The following is a 25,917-nucleotide window of genomic DNA, read 5'->3' on the forward strand; positions in this document are numbered from 1 at the left end:
CTTCGTACTAAATAAACTAACTACAAAATGAGAAACTTAACTGTACATTGAAAACTGACAAATCTGTAGCAACAACTCGGACTTATTATGGAGAACATCGCATATAAAACTTACATTAACAATATATTTTAAATTCAGAGATTTGCGTACAAGAAAACATGTACAGAGAGTTGCATTTAAATGGTATAAATAGGAACGTCTTTTTCTTACAATGGCGCTTCTTTTCTTCTTGATTTTTTTTTCAGACGTTAGCGCGTAATTCTTGCTCGGAGTTTTTATGCGATTTCAGCGATTTAATCCTTCGGAGGAAACCACAACTAATGCACTCCTCCACGGAGGTCTATTTCTTAGAGTTAGTAAAACTGGTCATCGTCTTCTGCTTTCTTACCTTCGTTGGCGTTTTGAATTTGCTGCTGGCTGTTGTAGAATTGAGCGACCTATAAAAAAATTTAACAACAGATATCGCTTAACAACATATGTAAAATATGATATGTCAGGGTGCTTGCCAAATCTTTTTAAACTTTTACAGGTTTTCAAATGTTTTTACTTTTTAGCTATTCTTCAAGGTGTATAGCTATAAATGCCACATTTTAAGTTTCTTAATCACACAAGCACCGGATAATACCTAGCATCAATCAAGGCGAATTGAGAAAGTCCAAAAAATTGCATTACCAAGCAATCAAACTTATGAAAAGGGATGTATTACTACGGGACAACGCACACAGAAATGACTTTTATAAACAGGCAGATAGGCCGCTAAAAATACATTTACAGGAGAAAAAATCAACTCACCTGATTAGCCGAGGTGGCTTCTTCTGGTTTTTTATCCTCTCGAACACGTAAAAATCGCGGAAATCGTAACGAGATTCCTTTATGGGGATCCACCTAAAAAAACGGATGCGTAGAAACAGTGTTTTCGTCTGTCAAAAAAATAAAAACAAGTAAGAATACAAAAAAATAAAAAAATAAAAACACAATAAAATAAAATAAAAAAATGCTTCTAAAAAAATTAACTATTCCTTCAACTTTATGAGAACGAAAGTAGAAAATATATATTTATTGAAATAAATTCCCTAGAAAGTTTTAAAAAAGTAAATATTTATGAAAGTATAATCATTGCATTGGTGAGCCCATCTTTGTGAAGAAAGCAGTGAAAATTTAGAAGAACAAGACCTGAAAATTTCATTTCGCGACTTGAAAATTCGACAGAAGTTAAAAGTTTGTAGAAAACAAAAATAAAGCTTGCAGAAAAAAAAAAAGATATCTTACAATTCCCATGGCAGCTTTGTGAACTGGGGATATTGAAAGATCAGCAGCTCGTACTTCCCAAACCTAAAGACAATAAAACAAATCAATAATACCCTTGTTTTTCAAATTCACTTAACTTGCAGGGTGTTTGGTACTCTTTACACAAAGGATACCACATTACACAAAATTGACATCAGTAACGCCATGACTGTATGAGATCACAGTATTCAGACTTCTTTGCTTTTATTCAAGATTTGAGGATTAAGTACAGCGTAAAAATAATCCAAAACTACAAATTAAATTCTTATTGTATAAAAACCATACCCTTATGCTAATGAAAAAATTCACACGTTGCTGCTCACAGTCAGACAAACAGACAGACACAGACAGAGACAAAGACAGACAGACAAAGACAGACAGACAGTCCTTTATACGTCGCATTTCATGTTTCCGTAGGACGACTTTTTACTCGCGCAAAATCAGAGACGGAATACGGATATTTTTAAAGGGAAACGGTTATTATTATAGACTAGTCGTTAACCCGTGAAAAGATCCACGAGTTCGCCCGTTAGCATGATTTAGGAGATAATTTTAACTTTGTGTTGTGTTGTGACTCTAAGTCCATGACTGAAAAGTTACGATTGAGGCACTAAAACTTATTATTCCACATAGTGAACATTTTATTTTCAAAGAAAAAAACCCCTATTTGTTCGAAACCTTCCCATGTTCGACAATTTTCGAATACAGCAACTACCATATACAACTAAAGAACTTTATCGCTGTCAGCATTGCGTTTAAACGTTCACGATAACAAGTTAAAGAAATCAGCCAGTTTAGGCACTTGTGTAGTTATACTGTGAAAAAAAAACACAACTAAATTCTGACAAAAAAAACCCTGGGAGATCGTACATGGTATGCATTAAGAAATTTATACACTGTATACCAACAAAATAAATCTAAAAAAACTAACTGTAAGCCCGTGAAACATCTGCGGGAATTCGCCAGTCGCAGCAAAGTCGAAAAAATATATCGTATTTGTTAGTTTTCGCGTCTGGTTTATCATGACCTGGTCTTGTCAAACAGACATAATACGGCTAGACACAAACCTGAACAGCGTCGAACCAATGGTCTGGTTTTACGTTGTCACCATAACGATAGTAGGAACGAGGCTTCTCTATCACGTGATTTTTGAAGAACGTGGAGTGTGTTAACAGTTGTTCGTCTGAAAATCCAGTGCCTGTCTAAAAAAATGATAATAATGATATCTTTTCAACACTATCGGTAAACATAGCTTTTCTGTTTCTTTGACAATTCTGGATAAATATGTTAAGAAAGAAAAAATGTTTCCGACTGTCCAAAATGCTTCTCGTTCGACAGTACACATACAAATTCATTCATGTTACAAATCACAAATCGACCTCTCTGTAATTTTAATGCTAACGTCGAGTAGAAAGCTCTTAGGAGAATCTTCTTGAAAAAAATTAGGAAAAAGGAAGTTTTAGTACACAAACTTGTTTTTTTAAGTGTACTTATTGTATTTCAGATGCATTGACACAAAAATATCTCATAAAGTTCTACCATGAAAAAGAAACATTTAAATCAGTCTAACTTTTTTTTAAATTTTTATAGTGGCGTGGATATAAAAAGCGATTTTTTCTAGTAAAATTTCAGCTTTGTATTGTCATGATTTTGTTCTTATTTTAAAGCCATTCCCAGCCCTATTGTTCTTACAAAATTATTCTTATAACACACCTTGCATATGGATTGATATTCTTCATTTTCCTCATCGTAACAAGCTAGCAAATATCCGCCATATTTTCCCGTTCGTTTACCGGTGCCATGGTAGCCTCCAATTACCACCAAATCAAGAGTATCACCCACTCCCTCAAGATAGTCTTTCTTGAGCTACAAGCATTGAATGAAATTTTTTAGAATATATATATATATATGAAGTTGTCCTTTTACTTCATATTTTGAATAAATAAAAACGCATGCTTAGATATTTTTTGCACAAACACAATTATATTTATTGTTCTAGTTTCTTTAATTTCTTTTCAAAGAGCTGAGGTCGTTTACATGAAATTAGCGATAAACTTAAGATGGAATTTGACTGAATAGATTGGCCCTAGCAGCGAGTAACTAGTCCTTTTAAATACACACCGTATTAACCTAACTTGTCAGGTAGCTTGTAACGGAGGAATTAACGTACCTTCAACCAGTTATGTGATCTTCTTGCGATTTCATATGTGGCGTCTACGTCTAATGTTTTCACCATCAAACCCTCGCAGTTTCCTATAAAGGGAAGTTTTCTAACGCTTTATTTTATAAATTGATGAAACTAAATGTCTAGTGGAACAGGTTTTTGAAATACTAAACGTTTAACGACTATTTCTGCCTTACAATTTGCTCTCTCTGAAACATAAGTATAACCCTATTAATGCTAAGAAAATAACTACTGCACACCATTGCCACCTACTCAACCCACACTTCACACTCTACACCACCACCATTCACAACTGAAGAACACTAAACACTATAAACCGTCACCGTTTGAAACAGAATAAACCGTTGGTATTCATATGACCAATCACACAACCACTATACAACCTCGCCATCTATGGATATCAACCTTTGTAAAATTAACGTTGTGTCATACCTTGAATAGATTCCTCTAAAAACTCTGAAATCTCATCTGTATCCGATGACGTTTTTGAAGTGGCAAACACAAACTCCTAAAGCAAAAAAAAACCCCAAAACAAATCAACTTTACGACAATATAATTAGCTTGATCAACTTTTACCTTTTGGTAGGCAAACTAGTCTATTTGAGCAGTGTGTCAGAAGAAATCCATAGATAAATCAAATCTTTGTTAGGAATGAGAAAGCGCAATTAAATAAAAAGATTGTACTCCTTAACTTGCACATATTATCATACTCTTAGATTTGCCCATTTTATAAATTAAATAGAGCTTCATTTTATTCGATATTTTCCAAATTATTTTAAAACAGTAGAAGATTGATGACATCGAATAGTAACATACTTTGACATCACTGACAAAAAAACAAAAAGATAATGTGACATGCTTCCTACCCCTTCAATTTCCTCGAAAGCGTCTCGAAGTAGTTCTCTTCTTTCTTTGAAAGGTCTCCTCACAAGTGACTAAGGATACAACAACGAAAACATACTTTTAAATAGTTTAACTTAATTTTACATTTTCATCATTTCAAATTTTCCACCTTTTTAAAAAAACCAGTGAAAATCAACAAGAGACGTTTTCTTTACTTAAATGAATCAAATTTTGCTTGAGTTAGTTCTGTTTCAAGCATAAAGTCATTTTTCCAAGTCAGACAAAATCAGTAGCACAAAATTTTTTGTCGCTACAAGCCTCAGTTGTTTTAGTCCTATTTTAAGCCATCCTTACAAATCAGACAAAACAAGTAGCGTAGAAAATCTTTTTGTTACACGTCTCAGTTTTTGTGTAGCTGTGTAGCTAGTTACTTCTGTGACACGTCTCAGTTTTTGTGTAGCTAGTTACTTCTGTGACACGTCTCAGTTTTTGTGTAGCTGTGTAGCTAGCTACTTCTGTGATAGTACTACTTCATAGATTGAAATACTGTGACATTTGAACAATTAAATATTTCATGTCACACTTGCTAACATAGGGGCTCATTGGTGAACAGGTGCACTTCACAGTTTCTTTAAAAGAATACGAAATTTAGGATTTTAAAGGATAATCAAAGAAAACCTCACAGTAGACTTACCTCTCCATTTAAATAAAGCAGATCGAATGCATAAACGCAAACTTGCACTTTTATCTCATTTGCATCAACATCCTACAAATAAAAAAACAAAAAAAAACGGGTTCTTGCAGCATCAAACCTCAAAATTTTATATATATTATGCAGCTGAAACTATAAAGGTACGAGTCTATGATATTGATTTTGTTAACTCAAATATGCCTGACTTCCTTAACCATTTCCTTCATTTCACCAATTTTCACAAGTTCCACTATAATTTCAACATTTGCTTGTGTTTTAAGCCTGGTATGTCAATCTGTGCAATAATCTGCTAACATTTGTTCATAAAAAAATACACCATTTAAAAGAACACTGACCTTCTTTTTCCTTGTTGTCAGAACTTGAAAGGGTAGAATTTGTTTCTTTTCTTTGTCCCAAGCAACTGATTCAGTGTCAATAATACACGATTTAACATGTGATTTCATCACCTATGACATATTGGGACTAACATATTGTATATCAACAACGCTTTAAACCTTAAGTATGTTTAAATACAAGTGGTATGATAAATATAAACTAATCACTTCAGCTTAATAGACTAACTACCGTGACTTATTGCATTTGCTTTTCCAAGGGATGAATACGTAAGCAATAACTTTACTCTCTCTTAATACTTACTTAAACAGAACTACAATAGTGCAGTGTTTTTATTAAAAACTGAAATAAAAACGAAAAGAAGAAAGCTTTCTTTGTTTTTCTGGCTGTTCTTAATTTTGTTTAGTATGTCTGAACCTTCAAACTTCGGTTAGGAAAGACAACCAGCCAGTGAAACTTACGTTGGGCATCCTAGATATAATATCCGGATATTTAGTGGTATTATTTTCTTGGTTCCGGCTGAAAACATGTATCTTGCCATTCTCAAGCACGTGGATTTGAGCGCGTTCACCATCGTATTTGTATTCACAAGTAAATTCTGCATTATCAAATCTTTTCAAAACTTCGCCAATTCCTTTAGTAGGATGCGCCAACATGGGTTTTAATGGAATTCCTAAATATAGAAGTAGTTATTAGATGCAAAAAAAAACGCCAGGACAATATTATTTATTTCCAAACAAATACCAATACCAATTCCAATACTGAAATGAACTTTAACTTGGACTAATACTATATTTCAATGAGTAGTAAGGTAAAGATTGAAAACATTAACATTTATTCAGTCTCTTTGGGAAACACACCAACAACATTCAGATTAGTACCTGGTGTTATATGACATGTTTCAGGTAGTTTTTTCCATCCAGCTTCAAGAAGTTTCGCAATAATCACATTATAGGTAGGTAATTCACAATATGCTGTCTTGATCACTAATGCTGCTTCATCCATGTCCTTCTTCAAACTTTCGGATGATAGACAACTGCCAGCATCTAATATCTCTGGTGGATAACTTTGACCTGGTGGAGTGAGAACGACAGCATGGGCAAGAGAGACTAACACTGACTGCTCTGCTAATCCGATTCGGAGTTTGCCACCCAGAGACCTGTCAATAATATGATACACAAATGACAGAATAGACCAGCTAATACAATATACTTTCATAGTGCAATCCTATTAAGTATTCAACAATGCTGAACAAATTCAACAAGACAATTTTTACAAACAGACTCCAAAATTTCCAAAGTTTTGGTACATCTTGTCAGAAGAGATTTTTTACCTTCAAGGTAACCAAGAAGTTCAACACACTAACATCATAAGTGACTACTTTGTACTTAAGATGCTTACGTTACAAAATCACCACTGAAAATCTCGGAGCTCTACGAATTTAATGCTTTGTTTTCTAAAATATTAATTTACCTGATTAAGTATCTTGCTTCAGAATTTCGACACGCAACAAACATGCCTTGTATTTTTTCAGTTTTTTTCGCCATGGACTAAAAAACAGAAATACAAAATTAAATTAAAGGGCTCTTATTTTGCGTTTAAACTTTGCCTCAGGATTTAAATGTCACTTTTTTGTAACTTTAAATTCTAATTCTTTGTACAAGACGCACAAAGTTTTGAGTCATAGGTATCGCCTGCTTTTTATCCCACTGAACACCACTTTAAATTTTAATTGACACCGAACTTATACGTACCGAATGTCCAGTCATTTTTGCTATTTCTGTTAGTTTGTTAAAAACATTCGCTACAGTCAGTGGAGGAGGAGCAAACATCATTCTCTGATTTGTACGGCAGCTCTATAAATGAAGATATAAGTCAATACACATGAAAATATATATGACAGTAAAATTTAACTGCTAACACATTCCATGACACAAAAGACAGATTCAGGGAAGTTCCATTTACTGCTCGATTTGTTACGAGGAATATGTCATTATTATTACACTCTTTCAAGAAATTAATTGTGTTCTTTCTTTTCCAGATCTTTAACCAAGGTTTTTGAACATTTGTTTATATTTGTGGCAACAATATACATATCTATTTCTACAAATTAATAGTGTGCGTACAAATTTAATATTCCTTCAAAGACACGTATTTTGGTTATCAAGAGAATCAAGTGTGAAAAGATCAGAGGATCTTGCTAGATGAAGTAAAATCTGCAGCTTACACATTGCTTTCGGCTTAGATCAAAACGTAAATTTCTCTGACTTGCGTATATAAAATTCATTGTATACTTGCGTATACAATGATCAATTTGCACTAAAATAGTTGACAGCTGAGATTTTTTACACAAAGTTGACTCGCTTTTACCAATTTGCTACATTTTACTGACTTTCCCCTGACTTTCTACTGTTTTTGGAAATCCCCAGACTGTGCTAGGTTTTCCAGCTTCGTGGCCACTTTGCAATTATATGAATAGTGATATCCTAATATGCAAACTGACAAAAAAAACAAAAAATCATGACAAATGTTTTTTTTCACATTATACTGTGACTCTTTCAATGAGACTATTTGTTTTTATTTTATTTTGCAAAGTGGCCCAATTGGCACTGTTTTGTTTATAACTTTTCTTTGAAAGTGCAGCTTTTTGTATGACATAATGAAACTTTAGGCAAAATCTGTTAAAAAAGAAATGAAACTTATGAATACATTCGCTAACAACTATCCAGATACACACAAGAAAAGGTATGTTTACCTCAGCAACAATGCCCAAGTCACCTTTTTCTGCAACTTCTGCTTTTATTTCTTTCATACTTTTACCTACAATACAAAACTTACAATACAAACTCACAGTTTAGTGTCTATGAATAAATTGCCTTACATTTTCCACACTTTAGCATTTTTATTTTTTACTAGCTCTTAGCCTGTTAAAAAATCCATGGAAATACATGTTGCTACTTGCAGTTGCTGTCTTTAACTCATACACAGAGGGTCGGGTATTATAATGCAGATTTAAATAAATATAATTAGAAAAGATCAACTTAGGTAAATCTTTGTTGTGTAGATAGAAGGTATTAAATTCTCAAATTTCATAATTACAACCTTCACATTCTTTTTACAGTTTTTACAATGTCAATATGGCAGAACTATGCCTATCAATAAAAACGTACAGTCCAAAGTCACACATAGATTTTTATTGTAATATTTTCATCAATCATAACTAGAACAAATAACAAAACTAACCAGTAGCACCACATACAGCCTTCATCAAAACATTTTCACCAATGCCTAACTCTATGCCTTCATATGCTGGTGCTAGCTAAAACAACGTATTAAAAAATGAAATGAAGGAATTTGTCAAAATATGAAACTTAGTTTTCAGCAACAAATTAAGTCTTTTTGGTGTATCAAACTAAGAACAAAAAATTTTTGGTTGGTAATGAAATAACTTCTGTTTTTAAAGCGTCAACAGCAGCAGTAGTAATACAGGCACTGATTTCAAACATAGTTATACCGAAGGTAAAAAAAAAATTGTTACTAGTCAAAACAGTAAAATTAAACATCTTTTAACATCTATAAAAGTTCCAGATTTGTGGATAGTATTAAAACAATTTTCTTACTTTATTCAAGCATAAATAGACACAGGATAACAGATCATCAGGTGTGAGAACAATAACAGAACGAAAGAAATTGCACAATATTGATTGTATTTTTAACCTAGAAATAAAACAGGGATACTCATATTTAGAAATTCTGCATCAATATTCTTCAAGAAGTTTACACGAGAGGCAAGACAGGATGATTGTCGGAATAAGACATTTGCCAGGATGCCTCTAACTCCCTCTACCTTGTGTTCCTATGAAAATTTTTGGTCCTGCATCAATTTTTTCTCGTTGTGAATAAATGAAATCCCGAGTCAATTTTTCTATATAAACACACTGTCCCAAGACGAACAAGATAATTTCTGCACATTTTAAAAAATCCTATTTTTCTATATAAGGCAGAAATAAATTATACTGGCAAACGTCCTGTCCCGCCTCTCATGTAAACAACCCCTTAAACTTGCAACACCAAAAAATTAATAGGTACATAAAATTGCAACTCACTGTTGTAATCTCTTTATGCTTCACTGAATTCACTTACTTACTACTAACCTCTCTATTTTACATGACATAAAATCCTGTGTGATAAATATTGCAACTTTTAAAAAACTAGGACCTAGGACATCAGTTATAGTTCCCTTGATCGCTACCAGCGACTCAGTTTAACTTGACCTTTTACTGCAAAAGGATAATATTAAGTAAGTTTTACCAACCTAGCAGAAATTTCTTCAATATTTTGGAACGTTCTACTCAATGCTTGGTATGGTACTCTAGATAGTAAAAGAAAAAATGCTTAAACGATAGTAAGATTTGTCTGTTCAGCTAAAGGATAATACCTTATTAACTTAAATATACTCCATTCATTCGTCAATTTGAATAAGTGTACAATAACAATAGTAATCAAATATAAATTCATGTTAACCTTAAAAATGCACACAAATCTTGTTTAGTATTTAATTTGGCTACAATCATAGGCAAAAATATATTTTTAGCTTTTTTGTTAACATGTGACATGTTCTGCAATTTGAGAGTCTTCTGTTCCTCATAACTTCTGTTTTTATAACTACACTGTCATGTTAGGCCAATTTAACCTGCAAGCCAGTTAAATTTGTGTTTATCAGTCCTAGTTCTTAACTCATCTGATCATCTGATATAGCCATTACCCGCTGGCTTAGTATGCAAAATCAGTCATGTTGTAATCATTGGACCAATCATAAATTGTTCTTAGACAGTCCATATTTTTTACTTTTATCTTATGTTTTCTTTGGGTTGTTTTTTGATGCATATCTTTTTACTTAGAGAGTTGGGTTTCTACGATTTGTGACAGCAGTTATCATCTATTTTAATTCATGGTGTGAAGTCATTACTAATCTATCCCACCCTGTAGATGAGGTATCCCATGTTAGCTCATCTCCCTCCAGTTGCATGCTAAGTTTAAATTTTCACAAATTTATTATGGAAGGTTGTGTAAGAGTAAAGTAATTAAATCATCAATTTTTTATTCCGCTATTGCAATCACAGTGCTACTAAAATAAATAAAATCAGAGAATACTTGGAAAAAAAGAATGCTATATAATGCTCGATTGTACACGTTTCTTGAATAGCCACCTTATGTAAACTAGTTTTTGATAACCAATTTGTAAATACCTTTATGTGATTGTGATCATTTATTTGTAGCCTGTTAGTTTCATAAACAGACATTTGCTGTTTATTCTATCATCTCACACACAATCTGGCAGTTTTAGCTAATTTTAAGACTTTTTAACTAGTTTTATTTTTATTGCTTATATAATATATACTTTTACCTTACTATATTTCGATTTTTATTTTTAAAGACAGGACGTTTGTTAATAGCAATATTATATATATTGAAAATCTATATCCTGTATAAAAATTGTTTATAATAATAAATAATAATAATTAGGTGCTGAATCAAGCATTTAAGGTACATTGTAAAAACACAAACATACTTTTGTCCAACATTCCAACAAGCATCATCAACAGGATGGTATTTGGATTTCGATGGATTATAATTTTCAGGCTTTACTGATACCTCAGATTTTTTTCTGAAAGGCATATAAAATTTACTTCAAGCTGTTCTAATAAAATGCTTTTTCCCAGTGCCTTCTTCTTTTCACAAATCATTGACATGTTCTTTTAAACTAATATACATAATAAAAACAAGCATCTGAACAAAGAAAAACTACAATTTAATGTCTAACCAGAGCTTACAATATACATACTCTGTATTAGTTTCAGTTTTTGTAAAAAATGATCCTGTCTTTTTCTTTTCTACATTTTTATGGGACTCCTCTTTCTCTGTGTCTTTCTTACCTACAAAGTAATTAATTATATTGGCTTAAAAAATGTGGGCATAAACTCCATAATTTATATAAGTAATGGTAATTTGATTTCAATGATCCATAACCTTGACAAATAAAAGAAGTTGTAATTTAAAAAATTGCAACTTAATTCGCTTGGCACAAATTAAATTTTTAAAACTAATAAATTAAATATTCTATACACAAGTAAAAATCTCTGATTCTGCATCATTTTGGAGCTGGATAGTCAGCAAATTTTTTGGTTATTTTTGAAGTAACAATAGCTTAAAGCCAAACTAAATTTAAAGAATTACACACTGCAGCACTCTTCTTTCAGCACTTCTTTCTAACTCAATATTTTTTATGTGGGCAAAAACTGCCGCAACAGACTAAACAGGCACTACTTACAAATACAGACAATGGGTTACAAACAGAATATAAACTGTAAAAATTTAATGAGATTCAAAGTACCCAACTACTTTTTATCATAAATATCAAATTATTGTAGGCCCGTAATATTTATTATGTACGATAATGAAGTACAGTCAGCTTAAGAGTGCTTACTTGTAAACATGATTTAATGCACCCTAGGAACATTGCTTTGCACAATCATTTTGATACGCTTGGTTAACAATAATAGTGCTTACTTGTAAACATGATTTAATGCACCCTAGGAACATTGCTTTGCACAATCATTTTGATACGCTTGGTTAACAATAATATTAAGTTTGATACAAAAAGCTGATAAAAAAATATGGCTATTTTAAGTTGTAGTATGATAGAATGTTACAGTGTTAAACTTTGTTTGATGCATCGATTTTGATTTTATAATTTAAATCTCAATGAAAAAAACTCTCATCATCAATAAAGAAACTGTTTTGTACCACGTAAGACCATGCATCTTAATTTCAATGTACACAAAGAAATGCATGGTCAGAAAAAAGTCACTTTCAATGCATTTTTTTACATGCAGGAATTCTAGTTTTTATTTTCCAAAAATTTATCACTTTCTAAGGGACCCCTGGGAAAGCATTTAATGGCCGTTAACCAAAAAGGTTATATTCTTATATTTTGAAATATGTATATTCACATGGTGTACTATCTGCTTCTTTTTTAACTTGCACAGCTTTTGCGTCTGCAGACTTTGTGATCTCTTTGTCTGATTTTTCATCACGCGAAACATCATCACACTTCTTAATGTCTTCTTTGCATTGGCTTGATATTTTTTGACATTTTGTGCTGCTGTCGTTAGGAACTTCATCTTCTGAACTTAACTTCCGCTTCGTTGGTCCAACGACACTCTTTCTAGCTAAAGATAAAAGGTTAGATAAAATAAAACAATAAAATTAGAAAAACAATAACCAAGCAGTTTTGAAAAGTTTTAAGATTATCTAAAAATTATCCAATATCTTAAAGGAAAACTAACAGAACAAATAAAGATATGTTCTTTGTAATTAAACATTCTAACATATTAGTCGTTAGCCCGTGGAAAAATCCACGGGTTCTCCTGTCCTTGTTATACCGCATATTGCATGCGTCTCGCAACTTGCGCAGCTAAGCTACCATTTTGTGTGACAGACAGACAGACGGACGGACAGACATATACGGGTATTATATTATAGATCACAAGAACAATATGGCAAAAACTTTTTAACTTTTTAATTTTTTGTCTAAATTTTACGGTTCATACATATTTTGTTAATTTGTAGCGGCACTTGGTGTACATAGCTTGTAGTACTACTTTGACCTTAAATAACTTAAAAAACAAAAAAATTCACACAGTTATTATAACAATATAATGAAAATTTTTAACACAATCATTAATTTTCCTTTAAAAAGAAAAAGTCGAAATTTTTCAAAAAAGACTTAAAAGCAGACGTTGCTTATGAAAAATTACAAGTTTATGGAAAAATATGCTCACAACTAATCTCGTTGTCATGTTATTCTGCATTTTCGGATGCATATTAGGATATGGAAATAGGTCTATTAATCAATTTGACATGAAAATATAACATAAACAACATTCTTAAAATAACCTCAATAAAGATGAACATAAGGTTAAGGATATTTTCTTCTCAATCAGTTCAGCATTACTATAGCAACAATGTAAAAAAGCACGTCATTCAATTTCTATTTAAAAATTTGTAAAAAAATTATTTTTTTAATGCCTTTTTCACAAAATCTTGTTTGTTTATATAATAATAAATAAACATACCAGTTTTTCTCTTCGGAGGTAATTTGTTTTGAGTGTCAGCCTCATGGCCATTTGAAACTTCACTTTTCACCTTTTTTCCATTACTTTCAACTGTATTCTCCGAATTATTTGTTGCTACAGCCTTGTTAGAAGTATTATGTTCCTCACTTTCTTCATCACTATCTATTACTCTTTTTTTGTTTGCCTTCTTCGATGTTTTTACTGGTGAATCAATTTCTTTGTTCGAAGCTAGTCTAAAATTATAAGCGTGTTCAATTTATAATTATAAAGTCTCCTGGAATAAAATATACTATGTATGAAAACATAAAAATTATATCAGGAGAAAATTTAAGTAAAAACCCCTTACGTGAATTTTCAGTATAGTAAAATAAAAAATTGTCCTTTGTATACAACTTTTTAAAGATAGAAAATGATTGTGAAACATCACACATGAAAACAAATGTTTGAAAACTTTGATGCACCCCTGTCTTTAACGAATCCATATTTTATTCTTATAAAGGAAAACAGAAAACAGCTAATAGATTGTGATCAATTTGTTTAAGAATCCATATAATTGAAATTATAAATGATTATTTTCAGCCAACTTTATTATGTTTCTGCATGTTCCTTTTCCCAATTTATTTCCTGGAAAAAATAAGGAAAAATAGAGAAATCAGCTCGACCTTCCATTTATATAATGTCCTTCAATAACATACGTAGGACATGTCAGACTGATATATGTATTAAATTGGGCATCTTGTATTCTTGTATACACATTTTTTTTCTTCTGTTTTCATCATTCTATTACCAACATTTTTATTACATTACTGTAGTTAAAATTATTTTTAGTAAGATTTTAATACATGAGAACAGAAGAAATTCATCACTACAACTTTTATTCTCTGGCGAAAGACAGCAGGACGAATCTTTTTGATAAAAATGTTTTATTTGCCACTGTAACCAACGCCATTTTTAAGGCAACTTTTTTTTGCTTAAGAACAGAAGAAATTTATCAGTACAACTTTTATTACCTGCAGAATACAGCAGGATAAATGTTTCTCTTTAAAATATGTTTTATTTGTGGATAAACAGGAACATTCAAATACAAAGCAGTATGTAACAAATTTATTCTCAAGTGAAATACGGTGTGATGTAAAAATCTACCATATCCTACAAAGTAAAGTTAAAAAGTTAAACAACAGACTGGGATTCCATAAATCAGTGATTCAGAGAAAACACACTGAAATGTGTTAAAAATGTTTAAACATTCTCCTGCTAGTAGTGGTACACTATAATAAAACCATTCCACTATTTGCTTATTAATTCAATATTGGTTTTGTGTTTAGTTTTTTTGTATTTCACATTTTAGACGAATGAGAAAAACAATCATGATCATTCCAAGATCATGATTTGAGTTCTGAAACAAATTGTTTTCCCAAAGGAATCAACAATGGGATATAAAAATTTATTACGCAAAACTATTTTTAGACATTCCTTTCTCACTCTGACTTCTTTGAATGGAATGGTAAAATTGCCTTTTTATAGTTTGAAATCCAACTGTTTTAGATTTTGTACGATCTGCAGTGACATTTTTCTTCCTGTAATCTACAATACAGTCTGAATGTAATCTACCGCGGACGCGAAACTCGCATGAATAGTTACACAGAACAATAGCTTTTGTTTTTTTAAGAAAATAATTGCCTCGCTGATAAACAATGACTCCACACGATCAATTGTTTAATCACAATAGGTTGCAAGATCATTTTTAGCAATCTATTTTGCGCGTAAAAATAAATAAATATCAAAACGTTTTTACCTAGCAAAATTTCCTTTCTTTCTATCACTAATGTTTTATGTTATGAACCCAGCGTAGCTATAGTTCAACAAAACACCCTAGAAACAAGGATGGCTTAAATAAAATAGTTTCCCAAAAGCAATTACCTAGCATCAACTTGGAAATCTGCTTTACATTTTCTTAATATTGATAAATACGTCTCCTTATTATAAAAATTTAGAAGCAAAATAAACAGCAAAATAAACTACGAGCGATCTATTGCCATGATACCATTACGAAATGACAAATTTACGACACTGATTTCAACAGGATTTCTAAAGCCGCATTTCTATATATGTAAAATTTTACGAAAGGACGTACGGAAAGTTTTTTCCTCCGCACACGATATTATTGTTTTTGACGTGTGTATGATCGCACATCCAAAAGTATTTTGGCGTGTTCTTAAAAGGTGGGGAGGATTTAACCAGTGAACCCCAAACATTGGAGACTGCAAAAGCCTTTAAACATATAAAACAAAATAAGCACGTTTCTGTTCCCTATTATAACTTTAAAAATTAAAAATCGAAACATGCAAAATAACAAGATAATTCAAATATGATCTGTAACCTTTTTTAGTAACCTTTGTTCGGCATTTATTCGTTTTTTTTATCTGCCATATGCCATCATGAAAGTTTCGTAATCATGACCACACTTACCACAAGTAATAAATTTGTGCCGCTAAATACAAAGTCAGGCTGCGCACTTTATTAAGCCAATTAAATCGCAAAAATGACGTGCTAAAGAAAACTTAAAACATGTAAAACAAAATAAGTTTTTAAGTTTGTAGTATTATTACTATTATTTGTAAAGTCATCACACGTGAATAGGGAAAAATATGCTTTGTTTTTAAATTAAAAAAAATCTTTCAAGTTTATCCAAGTGGCATTTGAACGGGTAGTAGAAGGTCAGTCGCCTGTGGTTAAAAATAATTATGTGTGTCTGTTCTGCCTGCAGTTTTGCAGACTTGCTTCATCAGTGCTCCGTTGGCGTTCACCTTCGCATTAGTTAGGTTGGCTATGAATAGGCTTACTTAAAATAGCCGAAATCTAGCATCAATTTGGAGATAAAGAAATTCAGAGGTCCCTCTTCTGTACAGTTTTTAAATAATAGAAAAAAAACGTATGCACTCCAAGTATTTAAGGCATGCACGAGGTACGTAGGTCAATAGGGCTTGTATTCCATACCTAAAAATTGGGAAAGGCCAAAATCGATTATATAAAGCTCCTGACTAACCTTTATTGTTAGGAAAATTTCTAAAAATTGCAAGCACAATTTAAGCGCACAGCGACGAAATTATGTGCACGAAAATTGTTGTGAACTATCGTGTATGAATTTCATGTCGCATACACGAAACTCAGCTTCTATTAAGTCAAAATTTACGAAGCCCTGAACACAGTATATATGCAATTGTGATTTTATGCCAAAATTGAGACAGAGATAGTTCATGTTGTATGAATTCCACCATCATTGACAAAATAACGAAAAAGCTACAGTGCACATCAAAACACAGAGGTACCTAGCTAGGTCTAGGCACAGAAGTTTTGCACATGCAGTCAGGCATACATGCATATTGATGGCTAAATATTTTATTGATTTCTTTTTCTTTCTTTGCTTTTTCCTCAAGGTCCTTTGAGTAGATTCTATTTAAAAGATTCAAATCATAAACTGTAAAAAAAGGCTGAAGCGTACACGAATAACATAATAACAGAGAAGAATGATTCTCATTCTTCTCTGATATTAGGCATTTTTTTGTCCTTAAATTACAAATTAAAAAGGCCAATAATTCATTTTGGAGTTTACTGGCAAAAACAGCAATATCATGCCCCCCTACCAGACTATCCGTGGTTCTTGTGACTATGTACAGTACCGCTCGAATGTAACTTTACATGTACATGATAGTTATCACCTTCGCATGAGCTTTCGGTAGCGTCAAAACTTTCGTTGTTATTGTTAACCTATTGTTTAACACATGAGCTATTTTTGCATGTTGAAAACAATAGAGTTCATGTCTTGTTCGCGAAATTTAATTAGCTTGTGTGAACTGCATGTGTCCCATTGTTGTATTTAATTGCTATAGTCATCAAGAGATCAACAAAAGAAAATAAAAAATTAACAAAAATTAAAGGTTTGTTAGATCGCATTTTAAATGTTTAAAAACGTAAAACGGCGATAGAAATGCTTTTTAGATTGCATTTTAAAAGTTTAAGAACGAAAAACGGCGATAGAAATGCTTCGTTAGATCGCATTTTAAAAGTTTAAGAACGAAAAACGGTGATAGAAATGCTTTTAATGTGTTATGTTCGTTCATTTTTCTAAAAAAAAATATTTCAATAGCCTTCGTGATCTTTAACACTTTTAAACAATAACATGCATGTTACATGTGACAACAAAAGGATTCATCAAATCTTATTGTTCTGACTTGCGCACGACGATAACAATAGAAAGCAATTAAGTTCGTGTATAAACAAAAGATATGTGAACGTTCTTTATGTAGACATGAGATCGTTACATGAGGTCGTAAAACTTCTGTACATGTAAAGTTACATTCAAGCGGTACTGTATAGAATAAATTGGGATAATTGGGCATACAATATGATGATGTTTTAAAATTTTGTGTTTGTCCTTGTAGTCATAAATTTTCCCTTGCAATAAGCTTAGCTGTTATGTAAGTCACAAAAATAAAAGCTTGTTTTGTAGCCCTGTTAAGATAATAAGGAAAGGAAAATAAACATTTTTAACTTTAAATAAAACAAAAGGAAGTTTTTATAATAAAAAACCCTTTTTTCACTGTTTACTGTAAATAATTGTTTTATATTTTTGGCAAATACTATTTTTATAGACATGAAGAATAACTAAATATAATGGTGGTTCCTGTAATGTGCTATATACAAACTTCAAAAATTTAAGATGAAATTTGACTATGTGAAAGAGCTTGGTATTTATAAATGCTTGTTGAATTTCCACACCTGAAGGCGTAGGAAATTCTTTAAAACCGTCGTTTTCTTCTTTCGAAGCATTTTTTGAGAAAAAATCGACCCTGGGATTTTATGTTCCCCTGAGAAGAGGATAGTATTTGTATAACTGACTAACTAACCCTGTCCCAAATGGTCAATTGCAACGTCACAGATTTAAACTTTGACCCAAGCTCCCTAAGTACTGGGAAGTCATATGATGTTTCAGCCAAAATTGGTATTTGTTTTTGACAAAATTTGGCACAGTTAACAAAAAAGTATGCTGAACATAATAGTGACATCAAAATTTTGGTTTTTCGCCACCTTTAATGTCATTTTAGGTCAAAATTGTTCCAAAAATTAAAAATACTTTTTTTTCAACAAAATTTGGCACAGTAAACAAATAAAGTATGCTGAACATGATAGTGAGATCAAAATTTTGATTTTTTGCCACCTTAAATGTCATTTTAGGCCAAAATTTGTCCAAAAATTAAAACTACTTTATTTTCAACAAAAATTGGCAAAGTTAACAAAAAAAGGATGTTAAACAAAATTTTGATTTTTTGTCAACTAAATGCTGTTTAAGACCATAAACGTTTCAATCGCAAGACTTTTAACCATGAATGATAGGCTGTATTTTTTGTTAGCAATTTCTGTTAAAATGTGAGTTTATTGACACGTTTCATTTTGTTTGCATTTGTTGTAAGATATAATGTCACTTGTGTGCTTTATCTTCAGAGCTTCATGCACCAAACCTCTTCAAATGTTTGGTACGATAACACAACGAATTAGCAGGTTGTCATCAAATATTTTGATAGCGAGTGGAAATTCTTAGAGCCCCCAGGGCTTCTTGTTGTCTTTAATTCAGGGAAGGGGGAGGCTTAAAGGGTTGCTTATCTGAAAGTAGGTGCTTATTCAATCATTTACAGTATTATATAAAAATAAGATCAGCTACATGAAGTGACATTTCCACTTACCCATCATTTTCGGTCTTCTTTGAGGCAGTCTTCTTTGTAAAGAATGATCTAAAGGACAACATAATTATGGATTATATAAATAGTGATTACATTTTAAACTAAAAGAAATATCACACTGCTAATTTAATTTCATAGATAAAATACAATAATACACAAGTTTCAGATAACAGTTTTTCACAGTTTAAGGAAGTCAATGTAAAACTGCAGCAGTGATTACCAGTCCACTATGGACCATTTTAAATAATATGCAAATATACACAATTTAAAAAACAACAACTGAGAATAGACCTACTTTACTGAAAAATAAATATAAAACCTACCCTATAGTCTTTTGTGGCATATTTTTATTGTGTTCAATATATATGTTTACTAAATCAAAAATAACCAGATTAGGAAAGCATCGGTGAAAATTCTTTTAAATGCCAAATGAAGGTATTACAACCTGTTGTTACCCTGTTGTAGCAAAAACAATCAGTCAATATTATTTTGTTTAGCCAATAAGGTTAAGTGGAAGTTTAATCGAACACCAGGCTGTGCACTTATACAAAAAGGGTATTACGCCTATACGGATGTTGCACATGCGTATAGGCGTAATACCCTTTTCAAAAAAACTTCATTGCACCTTTAGCTAAGTACAGTCGAACCGTTTTGTTAGGCATAATAACATTTTCCATAAAAACTTTGTCACAACTTCAGTTTAAATAAAAATACTGGAAACAGCCTGTTTTTTTTAAAAAAAAGAATAGTTATATATAGTCTTTCAGTAAAAATAGCTTCAACGACAAAAGGAAATAAATGACGCATAGTTTTACAATTGTTAGGAAGAAAAGAAAACCCCCAGTGAAAAGATAGTCTTGGGCAAGGTTAAGGGGTTGATTGACACCACAAAAAAATTGGTAGATTATCATAGTTAATAGAACGTGGTATGATGCAGCCACTCTCTTCGTTCAATGTTTTAATGTAATCCCGCTATAAGTATATTTGCTATAGGTTACTTCTTACGATAAAGCAATGTGTTTTTTAATATATTCAACACTTTTACACTACTTATAAGGGCTCTATACACTGATTGAAAAATAAAAAAAAATTGCATGTTTAAATTCTTTATGGATTCATGTGCACGATTTGTAGCATGCATTTTGTTTTCTTCATGAAATTCCCAGCATGCACACTCATCATCATGCACGCAATTTACAAGGGCATGCTAGCTGAAAGAACAACACTTCCTGGGTAACGATATAGTTATGTCATATGTGTGGTCTAAATTTGCTAAAAATATTAAAAAAAGTGGAAAGAGAAGGGAATAGTCTAACCAGTGAAACCCAAACACTGGAGGTTTTGTAACTCTTATCTTTGACTAGAATTGAATTTTTTTCACATGCATATTTAAATTACTTTGTTTTACTTGTTGCTGATCTCGAATGAGTGTATTCTCTAGTGTCCAGTAGTATTATAAAGTCGGTTTGCAAAAATGTGCTAATTTTGGAGAAAACCTTTTTGCAGCCGTAGTCGGAAATGACAACAGGATAATTGCCATTGATCCCTCATTAATAGTTATTTTGTTGCAACAACAACATAGAAATAGGCCATACAAAATATTGAAAATATAATTCCCAATTTTAAGAATTTTTTGGTTAGAATGATTTGCAAAGACAGCATTCCGATTCTCGAATTGTATTTATATTTCTAAACTAATGTTACAAAATGGCATCATTGTTCTTTGAAAACCTTTAAAAACTACAAGTCTCATGCTTTCCAGCGCAACATTACATTGTTTTTCTTTCGAATATTGTTTGACATGTTTTCTGTCTGTCTCAAAACAGCGTAATAATGTCATGATAAAAGTTAAATATGTATATATACAAAGTTTTGGCTTTTGTAGGAGATATATACTAAATATGAAAAAACTACTAATATATAATTATTCAATTATATATGTAACTAGATATATATATTTTCAATACAGGCTAAGTTTTTTTTGAGATGGAAGTTCCCTGCAGTGACGCAATCTCTTGGCAAATAATATCTTGTGATTTGTTACCTATACTGTTAACTAGATTTGGTTATCTCCTGGCTGATCTCATCTTTTTTCTGCCATAAAAGGAACAGTCATTTGAATAGGAAAGCACCAAGATTCTGCAAGAGGTGGCCTATAGCTGGACTGGAGCTATAGACAAGTTTCATCATGAAAGTTGTTGTTTGCAATACGCAGACATCTTACCCAAATAAACAGGCAAAATAATGCAGGCAGTAAGTCATGTACCAGTCCACTTAAAACTTTAAAATTATACTATAACTTACATGTATTGAAAAGATGCTAGTGTTGTAGTAGCCACAATATAATTTAACCATACTTCGATTGTTAAACCATAATTTGACTTTCTTTACTTAAGGTCTGCATTTTGCCTGTCAATTTTTCTGATTTTTTCACGGATGCGCAAGAATCCCCCAAAAAAGAAAGCATTTACGTTCCTTAAACGTTGGATTCAGTAATGTCAGGGACAACCAAGTCTGTAACAGGAAAGTTAGCTGATAAAGGATATATATGGTAGGTACAGCTTAATTCTGTCTCTTCAACGTCAGCTCAGTGCTCGTTTTTAAGTCCAAGGGGTGCATATTGGAGCCTGACATAAATGTTAACAGCAGTAAGGCAGTTACTGTTATATCCACGTCAAAGTAATTCACATTAACGACAGAAATGATTGGAAAAATGAGAGAACAGATAAAAATGAAAAATTCAGTCAAAGTTATTTCCCGCCATATTTCTGTATATACATTTTACTCGCTTGCCCAAAAACTTTATGTGCCGTATCCACTGATGAACGCCCCTTCTCTCTTTTAAACGCCCGTAAATAAACGCCCCCTCCTAAATAAGAACCCCCTAAAAATCAAAGTAATAACACAAATGACAAGTGTTCACGAGCGAGTATGAACAAAACTTGGAAACTTATCAACCTTTTTTTTCACTGTATGATGAAATTCCAATGTTTACTACTTAATATGGAAACAACTTGGAGGTTCATGTTGAAGAGGCCAACACTCCCTTCAACTTTTTGGATGAAGAAATGCAGAAGAAGACGACGGTATTGATATCACTTAGAAAACCATTAAAACTAAAAAAATCAAAATAAATGTTAGAATACAACACCGACATTAAAATAAACGCCTTAAAAGTTGAAAAAGTAAATAAGCCTGGGCGTTTGTTAAAAGAAGGATGGAGTTACGGTATGCTCATTTTTGTTCCGCGGCTTTTTAGCCGATATTACGGAGATAAGTGCAGTACGGAATTTCAACTAGCTGAGAATGGTTTAAGAAATAAATCAAAACTATGAATACTTTGAAAATAATTTATAAACAACTTTCTATAACTTACTTGTTTCATAATTCATGATTAGGAACTTTAACTTATTTTTTTGCTTCCATTTCTTCCTTCTTTGTTCCTATGCTTAGTGGCGATGGAGTCTAAGCGTCTGTCAACACTGTTATTCATTGGTAAACAACAGCATTAAACGATGTAAACTGAACCACGGACCTTAGATTGCAAAGCGATTAATTAGAACCACTATGTCCATGCTGATTTTTTATAATAGCCACCACTTGCGCTAAAGACAAGTTGGTAGAATTGGTGTCAGCCATGGACAGGTTTCGCGGTTTACAGCGATGTGATCGCTTTAATGTTACGGCTTTATCCGCTAAATTTATTTTTTAATCAGGTAGTTTCGCTAAAACAGACTTTATGGAAACGTCAATAGCCATTCTTTTAGGCAGTTTTGGAAAGAGATATCTTGATTAGTTTTGTCCACGATCTAGATAAGGCAAGACCAAACAAGCCCCATCGTAAACATATTAATTCTGCCAGGTGTCGTTGGTAAAGTTAATTGGGATTTATCCCACGAAAACAACGAATTTTATTCAACAAGTCACTCAAGCTCACATATCCAGTGTTTTTAGCAGTCGGCCACTCGTAATCCAATGAACAAGTTCATAATCAATATGAAAATTACTTCGTCTATCTATAAGAACAGCATTGACCAATCATGCTGTTCCTAGTGGCAAGAGTGTTTATTAATGGTGTAGAACATGGCGCCTTTTTCCCAAAGCTCTGCACATAATTATAATAAAAAACGCAAAAAATGCGAAACAATTTTTACAATAAAATGTAAGTTTTTTGATACAGAGTTCTTAGAAGCTGTGTTAATACAATTTGCGTATAAATATATAGTTAATAAAATTTTGCATCTCTATTTACTTTGAGGATTGTCTTATTTGTGCCCAAGTAAATAGGATGGAAAACACTGAATTTTACATTTTGGGAAATGCATGCATTATTTGGCTGATCTCCCCCCCCCCCCAGCGTTATCGACGAGTCGGCACCCTTTACTTGGATTTTCAAAAACGTCGACCCCATATAAAAAAATCTCTGTTTACAACCCATTTTTCCCCTTTATATATTTCTTAAAGAAAAGCACTGTCAACAAGTGATTTTCTTTTTATCAGCATATAACTGATAGTTAAAAAAAGTGGTGAGAATACGATCATCTCCATACGGCCCCTTTTAAACTGGCTATGTTCTAAAACTTAAAAACATAAGATAATAAGATAGGATTACATGACTCTATAAAAACCTTAGCCCGTTCTTAAAACTTTTGCAGAAGCTATTTAGCTTTGGATGTTTACTATGTCTAAATGTCCACTATGATCAACTCAAACGGACATCTTTATATTTAAAACGAACGAAACAACATCCTTTTTTGATTTCAATTTATAACTATTACGCTTATTTGTTTCAAATTTTTGGATTTGTCGAAATCAGTTTCTTTAAATTTCAGGATGTAAGAAAGAAAAAACAATTATACACAACTAAATTTTCCAATTCAATAAATTGAATTTAAGAAAATGGACTGTGTATCGTCAGTAATTTTGTATTATATGCGACTAAATATTTCCTTTTGCTCAAATTGATAAAATAAAAAAAAAATTAGTATAAGAGACTACAATTAAGGACAAAAAATATGGCCAAACCATTAAAAATAGTGAAAATATTACCTGTAGCCCCTCTTCTCCCCACTATCAATGTTTTCTTTGTGTGTCATGCACTGAATTTCGTTGAAACATTGATATAGGGGGGCAGGGAGACAGTTTCTGCATAATGAGCTTGTATTTTTGTTGCTTGGCCACATATTTATGTGCCTGATTGTAGCTCAATGGCTTGTGAAAGAATTCACTTGGTTAGGGAGGAAAACATAGAATGTGGTAATGTCAGAAATTTAATAAAACTGTTGTGTAGAGCTTGAAATCATATGCTTTTGACGAACGATTAAAGATATTGCGTTTTAAAGAATTTTGATGATTCCATAAATCATAATCAATAATAAGGGATATTGTCCCAGATTTGAGGAATTGTGGTCGCCGATAACCTGGGCGCAGGGATAATTCATCACTCTGTTTATACTGAAATTGTGTTCTCATCCTCTCCCCGTCCCGACTGTTGGTTAATGGGAGGATGAGTATCTTGTTCTCTCGTTAGCTACTGTTACATAAACGTCAAATTAATTCGAATTAACGGCAGAAATGTTTGACAAATGAAAAAACAGAAAGATTCAGTCTCAGCAAAGTTATTTCCCGCCATATTTCTGTATATACATTTTACTCGCTTGCCTCAAACCTGTATGTGCCATAACTGATGAACGCACCTTTTTTCTTTTAAATGCACCCTAATAAACGAACTTCATTGAACTTCTACAAAGCCATTATAATCAAATCATCAATTATACATAATAGGATTTCCATAATGAAATTTTCGAGATCAATTTTTTTAAAATTATGTGAAATCTATAATTTTGATATATTCGGTTGTATTGTGGGTAATTTAACAAAGTTAGCTATGATTATTACTTTGATTGATTATTACATTGATTTTCCCCATCTTTCTCTGTTTTAAGTTCCACTTCATAACGTTTAGGTCATTGAAAACTCTGGATTGCTAATTGCGATATTTTAGGCCGCAGGGGTTCTTGTGTTTTGATCTAAACACAACAAGTTTTGCAATACTTAGGTAGTTTAGTATTGAAAATATCAGAGCGTGACACATACCTTAAGAAGCCCGTAATTAACATGGTGTTTTCTCTCTAACATAGAAAGCCTTAGCCCTGTAATCTGTTTCCATCCTTATATTCAGAACCTAATTCTGTCCTTCAAGCAGTTGACGAAACCGTGCAATGTGTAAGCTATAAGCCAATTTGATCCAATTAAATTTATTTTTTATGTAAAAGTGCACAAAGTTTGTTAAACATCTTTTGATCACGCTTGTCAGAAGAATCCCACAAAATGGCAGAATGTATTTATGGCATATTTCTAAATGTGTTACGTTATATCGAGGAGGATAGACAATTTTCCTAGGTTATATGAATGAACGTTGCCTTCATTAAACAGGATGAGGCACAGAAATGGCCAAGTTGAGCATAGGATTATTAAGTCCAGGTAGATTCTTGTTTATATGTTTTTGTCATGTCCACTTCCATATGCTTTATATAAATCACCCATTTTTTGGATCTCAAATTTGACGTCAATTTGTAGTCGTTTAACAAGGGATATTGGATTGAGAAAGTGATTCACAGGAATCAGAAATATCTCTTGAAATCACTTGTTACTTTAGTACCATAACATAAGATTGTTTTA

The 25,917-nt window shown here is 32.1% G+C and overlaps 1 protein-coding gene across 2 annotated transcripts; it reads right to left on the reverse strand.

The window, feature by feature from the left end:
- Positions 1–104: 104 nt before the first annotated feature.
- Positions 105–19,613, reverse strand: LOC130648695 (DNA ligase 1-like). Of its 2 annotated transcripts, XM_057454755.1 has the most exons (25): positions 19,560–19,613; positions 19,240–19,287; positions 14,509–14,647; positions 13,499–13,731; positions 12,374–12,592; positions 11,206–11,296; positions 10,933–11,028; positions 9,676–9,732; positions 8,981–9,077; positions 8,604–8,679; positions 8,116–8,180; positions 7,115–7,216; positions 6,834–6,910; positions 6,242–6,519; positions 5,822–6,033; positions 5,363–5,473; positions 5,010–5,081; positions 4,339–4,407; positions 3,905–3,980; positions 3,458–3,540; positions 3,001–3,153; positions 2,355–2,489; positions 1,270–1,332; positions 793–885; positions 105–437 (listed from the first exon to the last, which is right to left on the reverse strand). In XM_057454755.1, exons 2-25 carry the CDS (start codon positions 19,244–19,246, stop codon positions 354–356), a joined length of 2,688 nt encoding a protein of 895 aa, XP_057310738.1. In that variant the 5' UTR covers positions 19,247–19,287; positions 19,560–19,613; the 3' UTR covers positions 105–353. The 2 variants fall into 2 exon arrangements, with proteins under 2 accessions (XP_057310738.1, XP_057310739.1); XM_057454756.1 differs by lacking the exon at positions 14,509–14,647 and having other exon boundaries at positions 19,560–19,607.
- Between the last annotated feature and the right edge of the window lie 6,304 nt (positions 19,614–25,917).

Source organism: Hydractinia symbiolongicarpus, chromosome 7, assembly GCF_029227915.1.
Source record: "Hydractinia symbiolongicarpus strain clone_291-10 chromosome 7, HSymV2.1, whole genome shotgun sequence".
In the NCBI taxonomy this organism is placed as follows: Eukaryota; Metazoa; Cnidaria; class Hydrozoa; order Anthoathecata; family Hydractiniidae; genus Hydractinia; species Hydractinia symbiolongicarpus.

Excerpts from the sequence above, each read along its gene's own strand:
- LOC130648695 (XM_057454755.1), bottom strand. Across the intron at positions 12,593-13,498 it reads ACCTCCGAAGAGAAAAACTG|CTAGAAAGAGTGTCGTTGGA; the intron begins GTATGTTTATTT and ends TTTTATCTTTAG. Across the intron at positions 2,490-3,000 it reads AATATCAATCCATATGCAAG|ACAGGCACTGGATTTTCAGA; the intron begins GTGTGTTATAAG and ends TCATTTTTTTAG.